The sequence below is a fragment of the Gallinula chloropus genome (genome assembly GCF_964237585.1).
Source record: "Gallinula chloropus genome assembly, chromosome: Z".
Lineage (NCBI taxonomy): Eukaryota > Metazoa > Chordata > Aves > Gruiformes > Rallidae > Gallinula > Gallinula chloropus.
In genome coordinates this window covers 60,974,483-61,001,366 of record NC_140089.1, presented here as the reverse complement: position 1 = coordinate 61,001,366, position 26,884 = coordinate 60,974,483, and the positions used below count along the sequence as shown (strand labels likewise).

The 26,884-nt window shown below is 42.2% G+C and overlaps 2 protein-coding genes across 2 annotated transcripts in view; one reads left to right on the top strand and one right to left on the bottom strand.

The window, feature by feature from the left end:
• Positions 1–15,519: 15,519 nt before the first annotated feature.
• On the top strand, positions 15,520–17,314 carry TMEM252 (transmembrane protein 252; the record flags this gene model as incomplete). The annotated part of the gene is made up of 2 exons (XM_084278491.1): positions 15,520–15,864; positions 16,945–17,314. Exons 1-2 carry the CDS (start codon positions 15,587–15,589, stop codon positions 17,312–17,314), a joined length of 648 nt encoding a protein of 215 aa, XP_084134617.1. The 5' UTR covers positions 15,520–15,586.
• A 7,044-nt stretch (positions 17,315–24,358) lies between these two features.
• The window catches only part of PGM5 (phosphoglucomutase 5), a gene marked incomplete at its 5' end in the record, with an annotated part of 82,136 nt that continues 79,610 nt past the window's right edge, over positions 24,359–26,884 (bottom strand). Inside the window, one exon of the mRNA XM_084278059.1 lies at positions 24,359–25,895. Coding sequence (XP_084134185.1) covers positions 25,806–25,895 — 90 coding nt within the window. The 3' untranslated portion in view covers positions 24,359–25,805. The remainder of the gene's footprint in view (positions 25,896–26,884) is intronic.

Here is a 26,884-nt window from a genome sequence, read left to right as displayed (position 1 = left end):
TCTGGATGCCTACCTATGCAATTTGTCCTAAGGAACCTGCTTTGGCAGGAGTGTTGGACCCAATGATCTCTTGAGGTCCCTTCCAACTCCTAAGATTCAGTGATTCTGTGCAAACTTGCACAGCACTTGGAATTGTGCTGAGTTCAAGGCAAGTTTTTAAGGAAAGGTAAGTAACATTCATGGGCATCTCTACAGCAAGCCAAAGATAGTCTGGTTTCCTTTTTGTAAAAAACAAATGCGCAGGTAACCTTTCTGAGATGACTTTGAGGAACTAAATCCAGCCCCCATTAGGCAGATATTCAAAAGTTCCTCACTCAATGGTAATCATCCCAGGTTTGCAGCACAACACTCTGCGTAATGCTGCAAAGAGTAAAATAGAAAAAAAAACAACTTCTTTGTGTATGAAACAAAATATTCAAATCCCTGCTTTTTCAGCAAGTGGACTCTGATGATTTTGGAATAATCATCTTGTAAACTAGTGTTTCACAGAGACTAGCCAATCATTTTGAGACATATTCTCCATCAGGCTACATAAATGGCCCAGACAAGGCATGAGAGTGCTGCTCCATATAAGGGTGTTCCCCAAGAACCTCCTTCTTTACATGCCTACAGTTGAGGTGATTCCAGAGTCCACTCTGTTTAAAGTCTACGGCTTCACACATTAAGATAGTGAATGTAGAATAAATCAGATTAACACAGATGTGTTCTGGTTTGTTTGGACCACTTCCAGATTGTATTCTTACCATCTGATGGGGCTTATGATGATGCTCTCCACAGACATCTATTCCTACTGTATTAAAAAAAAAAAAAAAGCCTTGAGCATGAAGTAAACAGCGGTCTCATAAACACTCCCTCTTCTCTGGGTTCAGCTCACTCCTCTGAAGAGATTCTTCAAAACCTAAAACCACCCAGCACATCACACAGCTTGAGCAGTGCCTGACTGTCCTTCCTGTGCTCCAGCCACTCATTTACACCTGCTTCATCAGAGTCAGCGTAAACCAGACCTGGGAACTCATTAAACTGAAAAATTACTCAAGGAAAAGGTTATTCTGAGTAGAATTCATTCCCCAGCCATCACCAGGGAAGAGCTGCACAATTGCTGGTGCTGGCACTGCTCTGGGCAGCACAGATCTGTGGTGGTGGCAGTTTGTGCCCATGTTACCACTGCAAACCTCTTCGTGACACCAGCCCATTACACCTCACAGCAGAGATGATTTGCTAGTTATTTTTCAGCTGGCTCAGCTCACTAATTAATTTCTTTCTTTGCATGAATAGGTGTGCTGGCATGCTGGAGAGGGTGATGAGGGGTGGAAGCAGCAATGGATAACCAAAGACACAGGAAGCAGCAACTACTCAAGATGGCTCTTCAACCACAGGCATACCTTGCCATATAAAATCTTCCCAAATCTTGGCTGAAGTGCAGATATTTTTTGATAACTTGCAATTCAATTCTCAAACACCTAAGTGTTACCAACCCCCAAATGAGTATCCGTATTTTTCCTCTACTTGGAATGCAAATGCTATCTGTTACTTGCTTAGAGTTGAACAGTATATTGCCACTTTTGCTCACAAGTCTTAAATATCTCAGAATATAAAGTTTGAGCTTTTTTCTTTTTGAAAATTTTTTACAAGACCTAGTGCATTTGCACTGTGCCCAGTGTGCCAAAATTTTATTAGCATGTAACTCTAGAATTTCTTCACACCCTTCATGTTTCCAGAACTGGGAGAAATAGAAAATTAATTCTTAAAATTCCCAAATTTGGCACCTTGTGAATTCAAAATCTGGCTTATTAGGCAGAGACTTAATACTGAGACTGTACTGAAGGTTTTATCTTTTCACTCTGATTTTCTGTTTCACATAGTAAATAAAACAGTTGCTCTAAGTAGTTGGCTGTGATGATGGCAAGCTTCTCAGGTGGGATTAGCTATTTTAAAAATGCTAAATAACTTTGTTGTGTTAACACACTTTGTGTCTGAGTTAGTTTGTATGTGTATTTCTGTATTTAAATGTCATGATTTTATTTCCTTCCACTGTGGACTCAGTGCTTTAATGCACGTGTGCATATCCTTGTTCTCAAAATTGTCTTTATGTCAAACCAGGATTTTAAAGAGCATTGGCTCATAGAACCTAAGCAATTACAGGATGACTGAAGTCTTCTGGAGATGTGTCTTAGACAGTAACAATAGATACTGACCTGGTCTTTGTCTGTGAAAAAAAGTATCGACAAATGTCATGATTTAGGCAGGTGAAATATTAAAAAGCTAAAAACTTGGCACAATCTTATGCCCTTCCCTCTACCCCCTCCCAAGTTTACTAGCTATGTAGGAGTCTCCTGGTTTATGTGCAGACATTCTGCATTTAAGGGTAACAAGTAGTTTCAAAGAGCTCTCATTTTAATCCTAAAACTACTGATGTTTGCTTCCTGCAAAACATTGTCATTTGCTGAATATCACAGGTCTGAAGAGCAATGGGAGAGTTAAAATGTTTGTATCATAAACGGAGTCTTCACGCATTGAGGTGTTTTGCACTTGAAAATTCAAAGAAAAGAGCAAAGTTTCCAACAGACAAGCCATATGAAGGTCACAGGTGTACTTCCTTGAGAGAACATGCTCTCTAGAGAGTCATGCTCTTCATTACGCTTATGGTTGTAGGTTGTCTGTACTGGATCCAACTTTTCCAGGAGAAGTGATCCAGAATAAAGTCAGAAAGTGAGATTAAACTAAGGTGAAGCAAAGAAAATTGCAAAGGAAGGAGGTACTGCAGGGTAAGTTGAGAAGTTTTGGCGATACTGACGTTTGCCAATATGTGACATCAAGGATCATAGATAAAGGGAAGCAGCATTCCTTCTTTCAGTAAGCATGAACAGGACCCATAAATCTCTTACATTATGTGATTCCAAACAGATAAAGCTGGTGTTCTGCAAGCTGCATAGCATTTGGAAAAATATTGCCAGCTACATTTCCGCAGCAATGAGCATGAGTCCTCTTGTTAAAATCAGTGATAGTCTGCCATTAGAGAATGGCTCTGCTAGAGGAGAGCAATATGAATTAAATACCTTGTTGCACCTCATGGTTGCCATGGTAAATAACAGCCATTATGTTCAAAGTACTAGGTAGTAGGTTGCTGCCTTCTAGGCAATGATGAGAAAAGGGAAGACTTAAATCAGAAGGCACCTGTGGAAGTCACCTAATCTGGGCTCGGTCCAGTAGCCAAATTTTGTAAATCAGAATGGCCGAAGGTTACTCAGTCTCTGTTCCAGAGTTGCCCCATTCCCATGCTTCCTTACTGCAACTTTTACCTATTTGTCTTTTTTTTTTTTAGGGTGGGTTTTTTTTTCTCCTTCTACTGTTTAACTTCTGATAAAAGTTTGGAGCCCTCTTCCTAATAAGCCCCTTTGCAGGTGGTGGAAGGCTGCTTCAGTTCCCTTGTCCTGCTCTCACTCAGCTAAACAAACATTCTTCCCCCCAGTTTTTTCTCATGCTTCTCATGTTTGAGCTACTGCTATTTGCATTACCCTTTCCTAGACTCATTTCACTTTATTGATATCTGGCTTATAATGGGAAGCTAAAATTGGACACTTTATTGCTGTTCAACTTGAAACTTTGCTGGTTCCAAACAACCATAAAAAAAGAAGCTGGCTTTGCAAAGGGGGGTGGCTAAGAGGCCTCAAAAGCTATGAGGTGGTGACAAAGAACAGGGTGACAAAGAAAATGAGAGTGAGAGGTGGAGAACAGCAGTTTTGTCTGAGAAATAAAAAACATTTCCAATATGGAGGTATGAACAAGTACACTGACTGAAAAAGGTGAAGAAGCTCTGCCCCTTTTTCTGCCTTATCTGCTCATGTCTAGCACTTCACTTATGTCTGGGAGCTCAGCAGCAGCAAGGTGAGCTGGAGTAGTGGAAAAAGGGGAAAAAATAGTTCCTTTCTCCAATTCACATCATGGCCATTTGAATGTGAGTGCTGAGTCAAATGGGAAGGGAGGGAAAAAGGGGCTGAGAGAGACACAGGGTAGTGAGTGAGAGATGGGAGGTAGGCACATACCTCTTGGGTAGTGGTTTATACTGGCTGAAGAGCTATAGCGTTATTCTGGAAGGTAAATTACTTCTACACAATCTTTAATAGGAGCTGGGATGTAAATACAAAGAATTTTAATTCTGCTTCTCTTTCAAGGTCAGATTATTTAAGGCTTTGAAGGATACACAGCCCTGGAAAATGCAGAAGCTGAATATGGACAGAAGAGCCAGTTCTGGCTTCATTCAGTAAGGAAAATACTAAGGCAGTGCTCAATAGCAGCATTTTTAGAGGAGAAACCTCTGAAGTTGTACTTTTATAGCTGTGGTGTGCTTCAAACAAATACATTCAGTGATTTGGATATCATAGTAAAGGCCACAGATATCAGGAAGGTGGGAAACACTACTTGTGAGACCTAGCCTGGTTCAGGCTGATAGAAACAGTAATCAGTTGTAAGGGACTAGAGATAAGCCTTAACAATTGCTGACAGAACCATAGCCCCCTCTCTTTCTTCTCTCTAATCCTAACCCCCTCGTTCCTCTTTCTCAATCAGCATAAAACCTCAACCCCATGACACCCACACAACAAAGTGAATTCCACCCATCAGGGATGGATATGCATCTTGTTTATCTTAAAGTGACTTATCTCGAAGCATGTATCCTAAGTCCTCTGTGCCTGTGCCCAGACCCAGAGTCAACTGCAAGACAAAGCATGAGGGGTCTTGGACCCTCCTGAGGGGGCTCAGACTCTCTTGAACCTTCAGGAACCCTCTGGAGATGTTAATGGGCGTGCGTCCCACAGCCAGGTGGAAGGTGTGGCTATGCCAAGGACTTCCTGACTACGCAATGAAATAACACTGTAAAAAGGCATGATCCACAAAGTCAGGGAGGAATGTTCCCCCACCAGACCTGAAGACATTAGACTGATGGGACACCACAGACCCATGGTGGTAGCTATTGTGCTATCTCTCTCCCCCTCTCTTTCACCCTTTTCTCTTTCTTCCCCCCTTCTCTTGCATGCTTATTCTAGGCCAAATAAAGTGACTTGACACTTGGCTCATTTTAAGTCTTAATTCTGTTCCCAAGAACTGCAAAGACCTGGTCAGGATGAAACACCTAATTGAACCTCACTCAGGAGTTAAGCCCAGCTGTCCCCAGCCACCCAGAAAAATCTGAGGTTGGTTGGAACACAAGGGTGTGTGTTAAAATTAGTCTATCTGAATGTGGATCATGACATCAGTGGTGGGTGCAAGCTGAGATTGTCCTTTGGGAAGAGGGGGATGGGGAGGCAGCTCCCATCAGGATAGCTGGGAAGAGGCAGTGTTAGCCCTCAAGCTAGTGCAGTGTCCTCCAAGTGTCTGGCTACAGGCTCATATTTTTCTTTCTCCAGGGAAAAAGTGATCAACAACAGAAGTGAACTGAATTGCTGACACAGTGAACTGGCGACTGGGCTCACCTTAGACTTTGCAGGTAAAATACCTCTGAAAAGTCTTTTATGCCTTAATGCTTTGGACACAACATGCTGGGAAGGAAAGAGGAAAACGGGCATTATTTTTCTCAAAGATGACACCCTTTTTTCAGTAGTATGTTGCATGAATTCAAAAGAAAGTAAACTGTGGTTCAGGTTCATCTGTAAATGTCAATAAGTGAACATCATAATCCTTACCGAGTTTATATCCTACTCTGATGGAAGCCTGTTTATGCAAAATGTCTGAAGAATACAGGAGAGGAGAACAAGTCACTGTGGATGTGTATTCACTGGCATTTAGTCTCTTTCTATTAATCTATTTTAATAGCCATTACGTTTTTCCCTCCTGATTGTGAAATGAGTCGAGAATTTCCCTCTCCTAAGCCTGCTCATTTCCAGGCTAAGTTTACTCCTGGCTGTTTTGAATACCTTTTCTTCTCTTATGCTACCATCCTAATAATTTTAATAGGGGGGAGTGGGGGGTAGGGGGGGGGTGCGGTGCCCCCACTGGCATTCACTTGTTTATGCATCTGCAGACAATAACCATATTGTCTCTTGTCTTTTATTTTGCCAAGTACAGCATGTCCAGCACTTTCACTTGCTTCCTGCACAACTGTTGATCAACTATTTCCTTAACAATCCTTCTGTGAATTTGCTACAGGCTTAAAGGATCTTTGATTATTATAATGTAAGTTGTGCATGACATCATTGCCTTTGACTAGAGATATTGAAGCTTCTCCATCCCTGCAGAAGAGATCTTCTCTGCTGCCAGGCACAGTCTTACCCGTCTGCATTACGGTTGCATCACTGAGCCGTGATTGCCATCAGCATTACTGCACGTCTGTTCTTTCCCCTCTTGAAGCCATAAATGTTCTCTGCAAAGAGTTTATCTTTCTCTGCACAGTCCCAGGAACTTGAGTGAATCCAATACAAAATACATTCCCTGCCTCTTCTACTCCATATGAAGAACGTATTTGATACTGTTCACATTTACTCTTCAGTTGCACTTAAGTCATAAATTCAAGGTGGAGTTGTTGTTTGAGTCATCCAGCCTTTGCTTTTAATTGAGCTATTTTCCAAAGATAAAACTCCTCTTCCCTTATTTCCCACTGTTTTCCCCAATTTTCTGTTAATTTGCTACAGTTTTCCCCTGTGTCTTCCCCTCTTTGTGCTTTCAATCAAAAGCAATAGCTTTCTTAGCTTCTTTTTGAGCATCATCATATAATCCACCAAGTCAGCATCAAATATCAAATATCATCTGTGTTGCACCCTATGGTCTCACTAGCACTGCCTCTCCCTCTAGCATCTGGGTTTCTGGTATCAGCCCCATCAACTGTACTGTTTAAAATCTCCAAAAATGTTATACCCCAAAGAAAAAGATGGCCTTTGCTATGCTTTTCCACTGTGCCTACAGATCCTAGCAAGGGGTAAGCAGTGGGGTGATGAACCATCAGCACAGATGCTACCTCCTCTATGAAGCCATCATGTCCAGACTGATAGCAACTGGAGTTGATGCTATCCATCATGTTGCAGACTAGGTTGTATCTTATTTATCTATAGACCAATCGGTATCATCTCCTTGACCAGAATTAGTATTTATTCTGCTTCTCTGCACCTGATGGATGAGCTCAGCCAGTGACTTCCAGAGAAGCCCACTTCTCTCTCTAGAGAGGTGTCCCTGCCCATGACAGGGGGGTTGGAACTTGATGATCTTTAAGGTCCCTTCCTATCCCAAACCATTCTGTGATTCTGTGATTCCTGCAGACCATTGGTGACCTTCCTAACAAATGCTTCTTTTGAAGTGGGAAGTGACCATTAGTCTTAAGTGTGAGGCTGGTGATCTACAAAGGAGGCAGAGTTGTGCTGACTGTTGCTTACACCACTGCGCGTTTATAAACACACAGACACACACATGCATACACATATACAAAATATATATACATATAATTAATATTTATATTATTATTTCCTTATGAAAATGTTGCTTTTGCAGATCAGGTATGCGGCAAGTACTGGAAACCTGCTTCTCTATAAACCTGGTGATGGTCTTCTGAGGATTCCCTTGAGTTCTAAGTAAAACATTTGGTTCAAATCAGAGACAGCTAAACCATTGCACACAAAAGCATGTACCAAAGTATGCACTGCAGTCACAGAAACAAATACAGACCTTTGTAATTTCTGACACCAGATTCACTCTTGAAAACAATCACCGAAAAATTATTTGAAGACTTTACTACCTGGGATCATTCATCAGTTTTGTGTGAAAATCTGTCACAGGATATTTCCTCTAAACCACAGCAGGGCTTTTGCATCTTTCCCTCTTAAAATTCTGAAAAGTTACACCTATAACAATTAAATTCTAGCCCCCTGTTAATATCCGATATTTTATTATAGAGCTTAGATAACCTGCCAGAATGACGTCAAATATGAGAGGTTTCAGGAGGTTCAATCTAATTACGTTATAATGTTTAACTGCATTTGAAAGCAAATAGGAACTCATGTTTTAATATTAAACCTTCCTGAAGGGCCAAACAGCTAGCTGTAACCATTTTGTGCTTTGCTAGAGCACAAGCTATCAGCAGTCCCTTCAAAGTTCACTCTTAATCTGCTTTTGACAAAACTGACAAAGGCTTACAGCCAAGCCTGAAGACACGACTTTGCTACCACTGCCAACAGCAGATAGGCACTGGTGCCAACAGGACTCTGCTTCAGTGCCTTCCTCATTGTAAAACTAAAGATATATTAAACAAGCACCCAGGTTAGACTTCATCTCTCCTGGAGGAGGGCAGCACAGTTCACATTGGCCATGCCATATATTTGTATGTTTGCATGCTTGTCTCAACCCTCTTCAGAAGTATCTGTGGAAAGTATATGTATTGCTTTGATTCCTGGAACAAAAATTCATTTTACCCTTAAATTGCAAATAAAAAAAGCCAAGAAGCTTAATCTTATGACTACTGTCTTCAGTTCGTAAGGGGAGTGAAAGAGAAAAGCAAAAGTGTGGGTTTTTTAAAAAATGACATATAAATGTTGAATGAAAAAATAGTGCTTTTACACTTTCTGCCTAAGTATCTTTTCCCCATACATTTTATACTGTTATTAAACAATATAGCCAGCTAATTACACTACACTTCTTTCCAACTAACTGGCAATCATATGCTTATTTAAGATTCAAAGTCTGCCAAAATCCTATAGGTGTAGTTGGCACACCATCTATGCCTTCCACGCATGAACAAGGTGGAAATGTCTCCTGTACAGATGATCTTTATTCAGAGGGGTCAAAGTTATCAACGTTTGCTCAGCAGTGCTCTAAAATTGTTTCCTACTCAGAAGACATGGAGGTACAACCATCCTTGAGGCACCACTGCATAGCAAAGGGTTGGTAAATAGCAAGATGGAAATGACCCTGTACTTCATACCACTCAGACAGTTGTCCTGTTTTACCTATGGCTCTAATTCCTACGTGTAAATAAACATGGAGAGGAGAGGAGAGGAGAGGAGAGGAGAGGAGAGGAGAGGAGAGGAGAGGAGAGGAGAGGAGAGGAGAGGAGAGGAGAGGAGAGGAGAGGAGAGGAGAGGAGAGGAGAGGAGAGGAGAGGGGAGGGGAGGGGAGGGGAGGGGAGGGGAGGGGAGGGGAGGGGAGGGGAGGGGAGGGGAGGGGAGGGGAGGGGAGGGGAGGGGAGGGGAGGGGAGGGGAGGGGAGGGGAGGGGAGGGGAGGGGAGGGGAGGGGAGGGGAGGGGAGGGGAGGGGAGGGGAGGGGAGGGGAGGGGAGGGGAGGGGAGGGGAGGACAAAAAACAAAACTGTTTTTGTGTTTTCTGAGTTTTCATTTCATTAAAATTAATGCAATTTTAATGTAAGCAAAACAGATAATCTTGAAATCCCTGGAAAAATGTCACTTTTTAGTAGCAGCAACACATGACTTGTAATATGATATTACCTTGTATCATACACTGTCATACGGCACGCAGTTGGTACTGTTACTTCCCACATGTTTCCATTGAAATGTCCTTTTTACTTTCTGATTTTAAAGTTTTAAAATTTTCTTAGTATTTTTAAAAATAAGTTTGTGTTTCACAGCTTTCATATGACTCTGTACAATGCTACAAATCTCTTTTTGAGTAGCATAATTCCAGCAGCTAGCTTGTGAGAAAACTGCCTTACAGGTTTCAACAGGATACAGGATAAGCAATGACCTTTTCAAGTGAAATGCAAATTGCAAAACAGTTGCAGTCATCAAACCATCCAGTGGAACATCCAGTAAGTTCATCTTTAATCTGACTTCCTAAGAGGTGTTTTTTGCGCATCTGGACTGCTACCTTTTGACCCTGGTCTGTAGCCAGTTCTACTTGGCAACCTTTACACCATGTTGGCTATTCTCTTTTCCTGCCTGATCCTCATTAGAAACAACTTTCTTCCTGTTTTGTAAGAGAAATAGGAAATCTGCATATCCAGCCTGATGTAGTCCAAGACACTCGATGCCGATAAAACAGTATAGCTGCAAAACATTGGGGAAGTTGAAACAGACCAAGAGCAACATTGCAGAAAATCTAAAGGGGTAAAAAATACAAAAAAAATAATGCAACTCTGAAAACTGAGCTGCATTATGGGGCGATTTCAGCTTCTCACCTTCTCTTCCTTTTTCCTTATGTAACTATTGTGAGAGATGCAGTAATTTGACATTAAGTGCTGTGTTCAAGGATAAGATGCATGCAGTTTGCTGTCATAGACTGACCTCTTGCAGAAAGCACTGAACCCTTGCTGCTTGCGAAAATAGGAAGATCTGCAAAGGTGAAGCTGGGAAAGCTAAGGCCTCTTTGGAATTAAACCTTGCAGGGGAGGTCAAGGACAACAGAAAGGGCTTCTTTAAATACACTGCAGACAAAAATAATGCTAGAGGAAATGTGGGCCCTCTGCTGAATGAAGTGGGTGCCCTGGAGACTGAGGATAGTAAGAAGGTTGCCTCTGTCTGTACTGCTGGAGACTGTTGCAAGGGCCCCAGATGGCTGAAGCCCAGGAGGAAATCAAGATTAATGAGAAGTCTACCTCAGTTGATGAGGATTGTGTCAGGAATCAATTAAGCCATCTGGACATCCATGGATCTATGGGTCCTGACCAGATGCACCCAAGGGTGCTGAGGGAGCTGATGAAAGTAATTTCAAGGCCACTATTCATCATCTTTGCTAAGCTCTGGAAAATGGGAGAGGTGCCTGAGGACTGGAGGAAAGCAAATGTTACTCTACTCTTCAAAAAAGGCAAGAAGTAGGACCCAGGTAACTACAGACCAGTCAGCCTAACCTCCATCCCTGGAAAAATGATGGAACAACTTATCCTTGGTGCTATCTCTAGGTACATCAAGGATAAGAGGGTTGTTAGGAGCAGTCACAATGATTTTACCAAGAGGAAGTCATGTTTGACTAATCTAATAGCCTTTTATGAGGATATAACCAGGTGGATAGATGATGGTAGAGCAGTAGATGTGGTCTACTTGACCTCAGTAAAGCATTTGACACTGTCTCCCACAGCATCCTCGTGCTAAACTGAGGAAGTGTGTTGTGGAAGGCTGAGTAGTAAGGAGGATTTGGAGCTGGTTGAAGGGAAGAAGCCAGCCAGATTTGATCAACGTGACAGAGTCTGGCTGGAGGCCTGTATCTAGTGGAGTCCCTCAGGGGTCAGTACTAGGACCAGTGCTATTAAATATATGCACTGATGACCTGGATGAGGGAATAGAGTGCACAGTCAGCAAGTTTGCTGTTGACACAAAACTGGAAGGGGTGGATGACCCACCAGAGTGCTGTGCTGCAATTCAGCAAGACTTTAACAGGCTGGAGAGTTGAGCCAGGAGAAGTCTAATGAGATTTAACAAGAGCAAGTGTAGGGTCTTGCATCTGGGGAAGAACAACCCCAGCTTGGGGACGTGCCTGTTGGAAAGCATCATAGGTGAGAGGGACCTGGGGGTCCTGGTGGGCACCAGGATGACCATGAGCCAGCAATGCGCCCTCCTGGCAGCTAAGAAGGCCAATGGCATCCTGAGATGTATTAGAAAGGATGTGGTTAGTAGGTCAAGAGAGGTTCTTCTTACCCTCTACACTGCCCTGGTGAGACTGCACCTGGAATATTGTTTCCAGTTCTGGGCCCCTCAGTTCAAGAAGGTTGGGGAACTACTTGAAAGAGTCCAGCACATGGCCACCGAGATGATCAAGGGAGTGGAACACCTTATTTATGAGGAAAGGCTGAGGGAGCTGGGCCTCTGTAGCTTGGAGAAGAGGAGACTGAAGGGTGACCTTATTAATGTCTATAAATATGTAAAGGGTGAGAGTCAGGAGGACAGAGCCAGGCTCTTCTCAGTGTTGGCCAGTGATAGGAAAAGGGGCGACAGGTGCAAGCTGGAGCATAGGAAGTTCAATGTGAGTGTAAGGAAAAACTTTATCACTGTGAAGGTGATGGAGCACTGGCACAGACTGCCCAGAGAGGTTGTGGAGTCTCATCTGGAGACATTCAAAACCCACCTAGATGTGTTCCTATGTGATTTAATCTAGGTGATCCTGCTCTGGCTGGGGGGTTGGACTAGATGATCTTTCACAGTCCCTCCCAATTCCTGACATTCTGTGATTCTGTGTAACTGCCAGATATATGGGCCACTAATGTGCATCTGCAGCCCAGAAGGCCAGCTGCACTCTGCATCAGGGGTCTGAGCTCCTCTTCAAACTGCCTCACAGTGAGGTGAAGGATAATCAATTTGCCCTTTCCTGGGAAAAAAAGGTGTAGCCCGGAAGTGTGTTAAACTTACTTGACAGCAGCCTGGGGTGAGTGCTGCAGCCTGTCTTCCATGTGGTGACAGATCCAGCCTGGAAGTGCATTTTCAGTGTAGACATCAATCAAACTACTGTTTTGGCAACAGGAAAAGATGCATGTCTCAAGACAAGCTTTTTTGTTTATCTGTAGCTCCACGTGGTGGGACGTCAGCACCATACTTTGCACAGCTGATGAAGGTTTTTAAGGGCAGATGAAGCCCCTGTCAAGCAGGCCAGCGCTTTTGAAACAGGAGCAGAGGTCCTCACTGGCATGGTTACACAGTCCTGAAGCTGCAAAAGCTGGATGAGAAAAAACACGTTCCTGGAGAGGAAATGGGAGCTCACTTTGACCTTTCCAGGTCACACAGGTGAAGGAGATGCAGCATTGAGAATCAGGTCACTAGTGCTATCCAAAATTTACTAGCCACCTCCCCATCTGAACTGTAAAACTGTAGCAGTGGTGCTCAACAAGACATGGGGTCCCAAGTAGAGGCCTTGCTTAGCAATTTTCATTTCTATTCATCCATGAGCAGGAAAGACAATGCATTTCCCAAAATCATTAACGGATTTTCCATGGAGATAAGCAGATAATTATTTCCTGCTTCCCCAGAAACCTTGTAATAACATATAAGGAAGAGATATTTGCCATTGTACAGGCGTTGATCAGGGGTTCAAGACACCTAAGGTGAACATGTATTTGTGTGCATACAAGCCACCTGGAGATCTGGTGTACTTAACATATACTTAATAATACATACTTATTTATGTCTGTGAATTGGTGCTCTGTGTAATGATCCTGAGATATCGGGAGTCTGTGGTGTCCTCATGCCAGAGAATCACAAGAATGTTGACAGACTACTGGTAAGATGATTTCCTTCTTGTCATAACTGAACAGAGTAAATACAGTACAAGAAACTACACATGAATGCAAGTTTCAAATACTCCGATCAGAACAAATAAACAGGTGACTTTTGGTAACGTGATTTACAGTAAATATAACCTGAAGGAACTGCAAGAAGGCATGGTGGAGTGGGAAGCACCAGACTTAATGTCACCTGGTTTATCTTAACAGTCATAGATTAGCTGGCACTCACTCATGCTCTTACCTGCGCATGGAGTGGTGCCACGCTTCTTGGGGCTGTGTAGATGGCTGTAGCTGAGGGAGCAGAGAACAAGACTACTTTAACTTTGGTTGGGTTTTGCTCTGAAGTGAAAACTACATCAAATCACTCCTTGTCTGAATGTCTTGCTTAGGAAGGGTAACAGATGGTCTTGTTTTATTTTCACTTCTGCTAGGACATGATTGCTCCACCTTAGAAATATTCTGTCTAGTGATTATATTGTTTTATGATATTTGTTCTCAATAATGTTATGGTAGATCTTGAAAACAAAAGCAAGAATGGCGTTGCAGATCCTCAGAGAACTAAAGAAGCAGTAATGGTGGTGGGACCTTGACACAACTGTACTTGATCAAAATGTGTGGCAGCTTTTTACCATCTGCTGTTTCCTTATAAATACTTTGATTTGTTGTAAATGAACATCCACCAGATTTGGATAAAAACAGGGAAAAAAAACCTGCTGATTGAGCAGACATGAAATATCACAACAGACATTATGAAGTTTCTGAACTTTCTATAAAGTAAGATTTTCTGTCATTGTGCAGCTCACATAGGTAGAGCCCACAGGACAGGGTGACACAGAGACACAGCACTTTCAGGACTTCAGACCAGTCAGAAATCAAAACTCTAAGTGGAAGATATGAGGCTCAAGCATTATATTGAAAGTGCCTATGAAGAGCTTCCGCCTATCAGAGCTGCAGGGTTGGTCTAGAGTAGGTAGACCTGGAGCCTTCCTCATACCATCAAACATGACTCCCTGTATCAGGATTTGCATAAGTGACCTAGAGCATCTAGACCCAAGCAGGATATTAGAAATCTACTGTATTGACCACAAAAGTCCTACAGCTCTTCCGGACTACGGTAGTGAAATATAGGTAGAAAGAAACCTTTCACAGCCATGGCAAAAAATCCTCATAATCTTTTGTTGTTACCCTTATGTAACCCACCTTGTTGAATATCACCCAAGAATACCCACAATAAACTCATTATTGCAATAAAGACTTGAACCTGACCCTGTTTTATGAATGGTTCCCTGTTCTGATTTGCATACTTTGTGCAATGGAGATTTTATAACATAAGTAAGCGAGGTCTAGTTGATTATTCCATCACTGAAAATTTTAAGAAACATAATCAGTAATGTTCCAAATAAGGTAACATCAACAGTCAAGTTCTCATTATGGAGTTTGCTACACTCTGTCAAAAACTAGTGGGTATATTTTGCAAGAAAAAATCTATAGGCTATTTTTTTGCATTGGAGGTAGCAAGATTTAGGCCTAAAATCTGTTGGCAACAAGCGTCACTGAACTTCAGACATCTAAGTATATTTGGAGAATGAAATATAGCTGTTCCTGCATAGCTTTGTTCACTGACTCTTTTGAAAATCAGACAATAAAAATGACTGGAAAAGAGAAGAGAATAACAGTAAAGGTATCAGAGTACACTTGAACCCAGAGACAAAGGAGATTTCTTGTATGCCTATGACCTTTTTTGACATTATGCAATTTTGATTTCTGTAATTTTGTATCTGAAATTCATAGAAAAACAGAATCACAGAATGATTTGGGTTGAAAGGCACTTCAAAGATCACCTGGTTCCCATCCACCTGCCATGGGCAGGGATGCCCTCCACTAGGCCAGGCTGCTCAAAAAGCCCCATTCAATCAAAGGGCTATTAAAAATATCAATAATAAAGTTTCATTATGTGTTAGACAGAAGATGACCAAAATCCAATGAAAGATGAAAACACATTGTTAACAAAGAGGTGTATTTTTCCCTTCAAACTTTGAACAGTGAGATACGAGCAGTGTTTTTTATTGTCTTGGTTTCTTTAAGACCAGCAAATACAGGTCTTGTTTGTAAACTGACAAATTGTGTACTCCCTTGCAAATGTGAGACGCGGCAAACACAACAGTCAATGTGTGCTCTGGAGAGCACCATGTCAAAGGAACAGTGCAGGAAGTTTCTGTTTCCTTCCTTAAAGAGGGTTTAGGATTACAAATTAATCTCAAAAGAGATTAGGAGTATCTCGAAGAGTTAATTAGTATCTTAAAACTGCCTGATTCTCTTGGTTGTCCAAAGGCCAGTTGATCTTGAAGTGTATAAAATGCCTGCACATGAAGGTGAGAAGCACAGCTGAGACAGCCAGCAAAAAAAACCCCAGCAGACGGTAGCCGAGTGCTGTGTCTGCTGGGAAAGATGCCCAAAGGTGCTTTTACCTTCATTCGTCTTTTTGTGCTCTTGCTCGGTTTCTCCAGTTTTTGCCTGGGAGTCCTTTGTGTTTTCACAAATTCCTCCACGTGCGGATGTGGAAATAATGAACTGGTGGTTTACTGCCTGTTGGCTCTGGGGCTCTTCTTATTTGTGACTGGCATTTTCTGGAGCACTTTAGATGAAGTCTTGAAATACAGGGGCCACTGCAAGATCTTAATTCAAAATACCCACCGTAGAGAGCTACGTGTCAGCACCATAGACAGGTATGTGTTACAAGCTGCTGCTGATGAGCTGGGAGGGAGGAATGCTGTTTTGCAAACATGCTGTGAGAAGAAAGAAGCAATGCAAGGCTTTTACAAAATAATTCTTTTTTTTTTTAAAAAAAGTAAGCATTTTATTAGATTCCTGTGGAGAGAAATGACGCTGAAATTTGGTTTGCTAGACCAAACAGCAAACAGCAGTTTGAGCAAACGGTGCGTGAGGTAAGGTATACCTCAGGAAACAGGGCAGGTGGCACAGAGTGGTCCAGGCTGTGCATGGAGGGAGCAGGTGCAGCTACACTGACTTCCTGGAGCTCCTGCAAGAGCATCATTAGTTCCATCTTTACAGACAATTCCAGATGCTGAGAATTACTTGCTTATACTACTTACTACCAATGAGGTATGCAGGGAGCTTCAGCTACCTATATGGCCCCTGCTAAAGTTTTCTTGTGTAATTATCCTCACTATTTCTGAGCAAAGTCTGATACTTTGAGAGAGTGAGATTCCTGAACTAATTGGCCCACAAGTCTTTACAGGGTCTCTGGATACAAGTCACTTTTGCCAGACGGTTGTGGAAACACCACCAGAAACACGGAGAAGGGGTACCTAGAAAGTACTATGAAAACAACTTTCAGCAAATTAGGGTAGATAAGCAGAAACATGCAAAATGTATTTTAAAATCAGGGGAAAACAATTACTATTGTAACAATAACTAACTCACTACCTTAACCTTACTTTGGACAGCAGTCTTTTTCTTCTTCCAAATCAAACTCTTCTTAGGCACTTACTGATGTGCTCATGAGTGTATGCATGCCACGGGAGGAAACTCTCACAGGGACAGTTCGTCTTTTTAACATGTCATGTTTTAATAAAACATTTAGCAGAAAGACATCAGTAATGATCTCAGATACGCCAGATGTTTTACGTCAATATAATGAACTGGTCAAAACCTACTTAGGTCTCCATTCACAGGTCAAGCCTCATCTAAACTTTGGAAACATTACAGGCAAAGCATCTAAACAAGCTCTCTGAGATAAATCACATTTCACCATTATGTGGTCTTTTTTGGTTTCCATTTTTCAGGCCTGACTTCTATCCCCCCTCCTATGAAGACAGAACAGATCCTGAAAAACAGACCTCCCCACTGCCAGTTGCCTCCACGTTACAACAGCAAGTCATTAATATTGCTCCACCTCCGTACAGTGAAAGCAGCACTGAATTCATCAATGAAATTAATGAGCAGGAACAGCCACCACCTTATGAATTACCTGTGTGGCAGCTACAGCAGCAGCAAGCAGCTCACCAAGACTCGGCCCTTGGAAGGCAGGCAAATTGTCACCCATCCATGAGAAAAAACAGTTGCCACCAGGATACAGGCGGCCAGGGGACCTCAGGAAGAGCAATGTCTGCCAGAATACCTGAGACAGGCAGGGGGGGATTCCTGTGTCCCTGAAGAGGGAAAAACTGGAAGACCTGTGTCAAGCGACCCCTATGGGGAGATCTTGACAGATTCTAAGGGATCCCTTAGGGGAGAAGCTGCCAAGACAAAGGATTGACCATTTGTGTGTTTGAGTAGAGGTGAAGGGGATATATATACATATAAAGGTACACAGTATTTCAAAACAAAATAAATCTCTGTAGAGAGAGAAATCTCTGTAGAGATAAAAATCTGTACAGATAGAATCAGGTTTATCTTATAAATGTCAACATCATCAGCAATGGGAGTTTCTTATGCTGCAAGATAAATTAAGCATTATGCAGTTATTAATCTTAAATGTCTTGTGCCTCATAAGGAGGTAGGGCTAAAAGTCCTCATTTGTAGTTTTGTATCATTAGCCGACGCAGGAAACCTGTTAACTCAGGTTTTATTTGGAATTTCTAATTTATTTCCTGTAAGTGATTATTTTTGTACCATATAACTTTCAAGTTAATTTCTCTTATTTTGACATACTAATAGCTGGTCTTTTACTATTGAATTAATGAATAAATTTTGTATTTAAAACAAATGCCACATAATTGCTTAGACGATAGAGTGTGCCCACAATTCAGGATAAGCATGGAATACAACATGCATAATACATTTCCTACCTGCTAAACAGATGGTTTATGCCCTCAGCTCCTCAAAGGGAACTAGTGATTGCAGGAGGAAAAAACCTTCTGCGATTCACTCCTCTGATCTGTCTCTAAAAGCAGTTGCTTCCATTGCAGCTTCAGACTGTGGATACTTAAAAAAAAAAGTGGCCATGCATCCTGCTTCTAACATAAGTGTCCTTGCAGTTTCAAAGAGGACAGGCTTAGACTCATCCTTCCGCTGTTACATGTTTCCTTCCTTCCGTAAAATCACCGAGGCAGATTTGCACCCAGGCCACTCACCTCTGTAATTCCAGCTGACAAGAACAATGTCATGCCGGGTCACCCAGTTTTGTACCTGCTATGCTGGCTATAGATGGAGCTTTGCTTTTTGCTGAATAACCAGTGAAACAGAAAAGTTACTGTGCTTTCCTCAGGCCCACACACCCTAAGAAAGCAACTTTAGCATTATGGCTGTTTTTTCAGCACTTTTTCTTTTAACACACTAGGAAAAAGATCTTCATTGAAAGGGTTATCAGGCACGGGAACAGGATGCCCAGTGAGAAGGTTGAGACACCAACCCTGGATGTATTTAGAAGACAGGTAGATGAGGTGCTCAGGGATATGGTTTAGTAGAGGACAGGCATGGTTGGATTAAATAATCTCAAAGGTCTTTTCCAACCTTGTAATTCTGTGATGGCAATTTTTTCTTCCAAAGAGTTTAATCCTTTATGTGAAAGATCTAAAATCCTGATAATGCAAGGATAAAATCGTGTGGAAAAACTACAGGGAAAGGAAAATCCTCTTTTCCCTGCAGCCCCAGGCAAGGCCTGCAGTGCCCCTTTTCAGCCCCAGCCTTCTGCAGATGTTGTGAGGGCTAAATGAATCCAGACATGAGAAGATAATGGCATCTTCAGCCTCAATATGGAAAAAAGCATTTGAGACATAAAGGTCATTGAGATAAGGAGAAAATTAAAGCTAATACCTAATAGTTTATTTGACACAATCTGTTTTACAGTTTGTCTTTACAGCTAATGAATTATTATTAACACTGCCAAGTGTAAGGTGTTGCACTTGGGCTGGAAGAATCCCAGACATAGATACAGACTGGGAGAAGAGCTCCTTGAGAGTAGCCCTGCTATGAAGGACTTGGGGATTATGGTGGATGAGAAACTTAACATGAGCCAGCAGTGTGCTCTTGCAGCTCGCAAGGCCAATGGTATCCTGGGCTCCATCAGAAGAGGGGTGGCCAGCAGGGACAGGGAGGTGATTGTCCCTCTCTACTCTGCCCTCCTGAGGCCCCATCTGGAGTCCTGTGTCCAGGTCTGGGGCCCATAATACAAGAAAGATGTAGAACTGTTGGAGAGGGTTCAGAGGAGGGCCACAAAGATGATTAGAGGGCTGGAGCACCTCCCCTATGAAGACAGGCTGGGTGAGCTGGGCTTGTTCAGCCTGGAGAAGAGAAGGCTGTGGGGGGTCCTCATTGCAGCCTTCCAGTACCTGAAGGGAACATACAAACAGGAGGGGAATCAACTTTTTAAAAGGGTAGACAATGGTAAGACAAGAGGGAATGGATTGAAGCTAAAGGAGGGAAGGTTTAGATTAGGTATTAGAGGGAAGTGCTTTACAGAAAGAGTGGTGAGGTGCTGGAACTGGCTGCCCAGGGAGGTGTCGGATGCCCCATCCCTGGAAGTGTTCAAGGCCAGGTTGGATGGGGCTCTGGGCCACCTTGTGTAGCTCCAGGCTTGGAGGTTGTCCTGCCTGTGTCAGGGGAGTTGGAGCTCTATGATCCTTGGTTGCCCTTCCAACCCATGCCATTCTGTGATTCTATGATTCTATGACTTGGCTATGACATTAACGGAAAATGGTGTGGGAAAATAGCTTAAAAATTTCAACGATCTTAAAGCAGTAAAAGTTTTTAAACGCTTTGCTTTTGATCAAGCTTGCTAGCATGAAGTCACCTTTACCAAGAATAGTGGCTGGAAGTTTTAGGTTAAAAGGCATTTTCTCTGGGCTGGAGGTTATGAACAGGTTGAACTAAGGCTTCAAAATAGGTTCTTTCAGTGGATTGATAACTTCCCGATGAAGGTCACTGAGGATGCAACAAGAAGGTGCATGGCTGTCCTGATATTTACAATGCCAGAAGAAACGAGTGGGCATGTTGAGGCTTTAGCTGCAGTGAGTGGTGGAGTTCAGGATCTTGAGAAGATGGAGAAGGGCAAAAAGTGGGACCAAAGTTAGTAGAGCAGACTTGAATCTTTTCAGAGATCTGCTTAGAAGAATTTCATGGGTTATGACCCTGGAGATAAGATGAGTCCAGGACAGACGTCTGATTTTCAATGATCACCTCCTTCAGGTTCAGCAATGGTTCTTCTTGACATGTAGAAATCAAATGCAACAGGAGGCCTGTATGGATGGCAAGGAAGTTCACTAAATGAAATGTATGATCAGAAAGCATACAATAAGTGGTAGAAGAGACAGGTGACCCAGAAGGAACATAGAGACCCTATCCAGTCATGCCAGAATGAGAGTACCAAAGCCATAGCCCACCTGGGGTTGACTCTGGTGATGAACATTGAAGGCAACAAGAGAAATTTCTACAGGTAGTTTAGTTGCCCTGGAAAAGGCTGAGGTGCCCAGTGCTTTGCCTTCATTTTTGTTGGTAAAACCATCCTCCAGGCCCTCAAGACCAGAGTAGAAGTATGGAGAAAGGAAGACCTACCCTGGGTGGCACAGGATCAGTCTAGGGAGCCCTTAAACAAACCGGACAAGTCCATGAGATGACTGAGGATGTATGCACAGGCCAGAAGAAGCTGGGCCATGACATTGCAAGGCCACCCTTCATTATCTTTGAAAGGCTGTGGTGATTGGGAGAGTTTCCTGAGGACAAAAATCATTCTTGTCTTTAAGAGAAGAAGGAAGATCTGGGAAGTCACAGGCTGGTTAGCCTCATCTTAGGCCCTCTGGAGGTGATGAAGCAAGTAATCCTGATGAAGCAACTAATGCCAAAACCATGAAGGACAAGAAGATGACTAGTAGTCAGCACGGATTTATAAAGGGGAAATGATGCTTAACCAACTGATGACATTCTACAACGAAATGACTGCTCAGTGAACAAGGTGAGAGCATGTTGTTTGCTTTGACTTTTGTAAGGCTTTGGATACTACCTCCCTTAAAAGCTACATAGAAAAGGTGACAAAATAAGGTTTAGTTGACAGTGAGGAGGATTGAAACAGCCAGACCCAGAAGGTTCTGACTACAGCCACAAAGTCCAGCTGGAGGCCAGCCACCAGCAAGTGTGCGCCAGGGGTCAATACTGGAGCCAGTACTGCTTAACATCTTTAACAATCTGGATGATGGGGCAGAGTGCACCCTCAGCAGTTTTGCAGATCATAAAGCACTGGAAGGAAAGCTGACACACCAGAGTGTTTTCCTGCCATTCACAGGGACTTGGATGGGCTGGAGAAATGGGTCAACAGAAACTTCATGAAGTCCAGCAAAAGGACATGCAAGTCCTGCCCTTGGGGGGGAATGAACCCAGGCATCAATACATACTGGGGCCAGTAGCTACACAGAGAGGGACCTGGAGGTCACATGCTGGATAAGCTGACTGCTCGCCAGCAACTTGCCAGCAGAGCAAAGATGGCAATGGCATCCTGGGCTGTGTTTGGAAAAGCATCATCAGCAGGTGGAGGGAGGTGGTCCTTCCCTTTGCTCAGCACTGCTGAGATGTATCTAGAGTGCTGGGTCCAGGTCTGGACATGGACATACTGGAGTGCCTCCAGCAAAGGGCCTCGAAGATCAAGGGACTGAAGAATTTGTCATATAACAGGCTGAAAGACCTGGGAGTGTTCAGCCTGGCGAAGAGAAGGCTCGAGTGGGATCTTACTGGGTTCAATAAATACCTGATGGGAGAGAAAGAAGAGGACGGAGCCAGGCTCTTCTCAGTGGTGCCCCATGACAGGACAACAGGCACTTGGCACGAACTGAAACATAAGAAATTCCATCTGAACATTCAAGAAAGTTTTTTCATTTCTTTATGGGAGCAGTCAAATACTTGAACAGTTTGCCCAGAGAGGTTTTGGAGTCTGCACCCTCAGAGATAATGTGAAGAGTCCTCTCAATGAGGGGGAAGGAGTGACAGAGGCATGCGATAACTGACCACAACCCTTATTCCCCATCCCTCCTGTGCTGCTCGAGGAAGGAGGGAGACAAATCAGAAGTGCAGTTGAACCGAGGGAGAAGGGAGGGCTTGTGGGGGGAGAGGTGTTTTAAGATTTTGGGTTTATTTTCTCATTATCCTGCTCTGATTTTAATTGGTAATAAATTAAACTAATTTTCCCAAGTGGAGTCTGGTTTGCCCATGATGGTAACTGCTGAATGATCTTTCTCTGTCTTTATCTCAACCCACAAGCCTTTCATTATAATTTCTCTCCTCTGCCCTGCTGAGGAGGGCAGTGACAGAGTGGCTTTGATGGCCACATGGCCTCCAGCCAGGGTCAACCTACCACACTGACTCAGCTCAAACTGCTTGATGCTGAAGAGCAGACGTTTGAAGCACGTGTGGCAAAAAGTCACAACCAGGCTCCCCAGTGGGACCACACCAAACATTTTGTTTCTTCCAGTCACATTGGTGTTACTCTTCCACCATTATCAGTAATTCAGTCTTGGCTATTGTGTTTTTATAAACTGTTTAAGTTATGTCAGAGCCACCAGTTTGTATTGCTCCAAACTTACCCCTAGTGTAAACTATTATTTATCTTAGATCCTGACAGCAGTTGGTACTACACAGCCATCAAACAGACGAGATTATGGGGAGTTTTCTTGAACACTGAACAGTATTAAACCATCCTTAGACTACGCCCCTTTCCCACCTTTAATTCCTTTTTCTCTTTCTCTTCTCTCAAATCCACTGTTGTGCTATTAGTGTTCTTTTACCACATCTCTCTCTTTTCAGCTGAATCCAATAATTTATCCTTTCTTAATCCTGTCACCTGCTGACTCTTTCTTTGTTCTTGAGACCCATCCAAGCTCTGTCTTGGTTAGCCTCTGCTAACGTACCTTGAAATTGTTCTCTCTCTCGCTTGTCTCTTTGAATTCCTGTGACAGGAGTATAACTTTCCATTGCTGAGTACAGAAAAATCTGAGGCTCTGGGAGACACAATTACTGTTGAAGTATGTTTGTGCAATCAGAGCTGAACTTGATAAAACTGTTAATCCCACAATAGCCACAGAAGGCTAGATGTATGGTCTGTTTCTAGAAGCCTTACGTCTTTGTGTTAATTTATGTATGTAGCTCTTTTCCAAGCATTCATCTTCCATGTTAATCAGTAAAATACCTCAGAAAATGCAGCACACTTTATGAGGTTATGGCTACAGTCGTTCCCTAAACACATCAGATATAAAGATAGCAGCTGTACTTCAGCCTTACAAAGTGTTATTAATCTTCGAGAAGAGAAAAGCAATTAACTGGTAGAAAACACCAGTTATATATTTTTCAATATCATCAGTAATCATAAAAAAGGGATGGTGAGTGGATTTGGAGTTAAGCTTGTTCTGGAAGTCTGCTGTTTGACAGATTCTCAAAACCACCCAAAAAAGACCTTTCCTCCATTTCAGTAACAGAGGCACAACTGTTGTTTCTGAAGCCTAGAACAAAGTCAGTACTGAGAACTTAAAGCATTTCTTTTATTCACAAAGACTGCCTTCATGCAAGCAGACTGCCACCTACTGCAGCTAGTACTCTAGTGACTTTCTGATAAGAACACGTGTGTGCCTCTTCACAGCCCTAGTTTGCTCCTCAGTGACTCTTCCTACCAAATCTTGAAAGACACCTGGCTTCAGCACATCCTGCTTTTCAAAGTGCAAGTCCCAGTCCCCGAACCCTGGTGAATGGGACACTGGTACTACAACTGTTCAGTTCACCACGTGATCAAAAAATATTTAATTGTTAGAGAATGTGTAAGAGATTTTGGAAGAGATCTCTGTCATGCAGCCCAGTAATCTGAACTAAGTGTCATGTGCCAAAGTATGTCTATTCCAGACCGTGTGTGACCCACTGGTTAGAAGCTTACTATCCTGCACCTGGATGAGTTTGATCTAGAAGAGAAATGAAAGATTAGATAAATACAGTTTCTGTAAAGATGAATATTCTTACATTCAAAAGTCGATGCTCAAACTGTCTGAGAGTGCCACAGTTACCTCAAAAAGTAAAAAAAAAAAAAAAAAATTATAAAAAGAACTAAACTCTTAAAATACTTTTGTTTGTGGGAACACTTAATGGTAAGGTTGAATACTGTGTGAGAATATTACTATCTCATGGTTTTAGAGTCAATTAAGTAGATAATGTAATTGTATTAAAGGCAGTTTTATTAGAATGCTTGAAAGTGCCGCGTGTCTTGTCAACAATTAAGTATTAAGACAGAAATACAGCATTACTCTTTATTGTGTACTCAGTGCCATAGCAATTTTTTGACAGAAGTGTTGAAAGAAATCAAAACTATTTCCTTTGCTGCAATATTATATAAATTGCACTAAAAACTGACAACGACAATGAACTGAATGAAACACTGCAAAGAGGCAAGTTGCACAAAGCCACCTTGATGTGATACAAGTGACAACACTGTTCCCAAGGAAGCAAAGCTTTCAACCAACTCACATGCATAAAGTGTCTGTGTTCGAGTTCAGAGCACAGCATTGTAGCTAGAACTGCAGTATGATTTCACAAGCAGAAAAATGCTGATGTCCATATCCCCAATATCCTTCTCAGATCTATGTCAGGACATGTCTTCTCCCTCTGTTCCTCCATATATTTTTATTCCAGGATCTACTGTTACACAGAATCTAAGCTGCATCTAGCTGGTGAATCAGACAAGTATTTCTATTTAATTAATCTGCCTTTGTTTTCATCTCCTCTTCAGTACACACTTCACTTACCACTTTGTGGTAAGTTGAGAATGAATATTCCAAAGGTTTAAAAAATTTCTGTAATACCTCCTTTGTGAAAAACTGCTGAACTTGCAGTAATTACCTTTCAAACACAGTAAGCATCACCACCTGCCAATATGAGGAATATTGCAAAAGACAGCCAGATTCCACACCCGACATTCCTGGAAGGACACAATCAGCTTCTACAGCACTTTGGAGGAAAAAACCCACAGTGTCAAAAAATCAGGAAAATGTAAAGGCACAAGTCACATTGATATGCTGCAAAAGCAGGGGCAAAAAAACCCAAACTACGGGATAACCCCATCTTTGGGAGCATGTGCAAGTGCATATACAACACTGCTGCCAGCATGCATCTGTGAGCAACAGGAAAGACTGGAGAGGAGGAGTGCTGTCAGTTGAGGTAACACACCCTTTGCAAAGCTACTAGTACCCAGCCTCTACGCTGCAGACATGGTCTGTGATGTTCTCATAAGCCAACAATATTCCCAAATATTGTTGGGAATCCCAAACAACATTCAGGATCCCAAACAATATTCACCAAACACACCTTGCTTTGCAACTCCTCCCCCTCTCTCCCTTACTGAAATTTCCCCAGCCTTTATCAGAGCATTCAGAACCAAGCAGTTTTCCTTTTCTGTCACATCGCTGACAACATTTGAAAGTTAAGGCCTCTTTCTTTGGTTATACTGTTACAAGAAAATAAGATACTGCGAGTAAAACAAAAAAGTCAATACGCTATTGTATCTGGAGATCAATGCAAATGAATATGCTCAATATTATACTGAATTTTTCTCCCCACTCTACCTCTATCCCCAAGAAAACTTTTAAAATCATACAAGGCACAAATGGCTAACATGTTTCAGCAAGGTCCTGTCTCTTCCTTGCTGCTCCTCTTTTGGCCCTGGTTTTAACAAATTTCCATGGCTTCAGGTGATGACAGTGGGTCCCTTTCGACCTGTCCTCTCATGAATCTGAGATATTTTCAGTGCGATTGCTATTAGAGGACTCAGCACAGCCTAAAAAGGAGAAAAGACACAGAATTACACAAGACAAAAATATCAATGAATATTTATATTATAAATCCCCCCCTTTTTTAACTGTGTTATTATATATATAGTAAATAAGCTACTACTAATAAACACTGACACAGTTACAGCTTCTATACAGTCATAGTGGATATAATCAACCGTCATACTGAGCATATGCTTTGTGAAGTGTTACACTGAGCACCACTAAACTGTGCATAAAAAAGGAACCAGTAAATACACAGTAGAGATTACGTGGAATTGCAGAGCTCCTGTGAAATCTTCTGTACCTAACAACACAGAAATCACAAAAGTAAAATAATTTCTATTCTGATGAGTGGAAGCCATGTAGATGACTGTTTCTTCCCATGCACAATTAATCTGTGAAGCATAGGATCAGAAGGTACCGCAACAATTACCTTAATGGAAATGAAAATAGTGCTTTCTGTAATAATCGCTGTAGCTGTGTTAAAGAGGATAAATTCCGACAGAAGCAGTTTCAGGCTACAGATCTTATTAAAAGGCCGTATGCATGAAACTGCTCAAAGAGGCTAGTGCAGATAACTACTATAGTAGTGTCGTATGAAAACCAGTAAAATGGCAGCTCAATCTTCTCTCAGTTATTTGAATAACATGTAAGGACACAGTGGCAGAAATGAGATTTTTGTGAAAAACTTTTCAAAGAGTCATATATTTGATTGCCAAACTAGTAAGGTAATTGTCTGACCCTCAAACTTATTTCCCCCTGCCACCTCTTTCAAATAAATTCTGACTTTAAACCTCTCAGATTTAAAAATCAAATTAAATCAAAAGCAGTAATTCTGGAGAGCTTACATTTACAGATATCTTTTTTATAATCTTACTACAATCAATACTTTGCACCTGTTTTCAGCCACCTAACCATTTCTGACAGTACGAGGTGCTTGCTTTATTTATACAAATGGTCAGACAGTTAAATCAAGAGTGAGGACACAAACTAA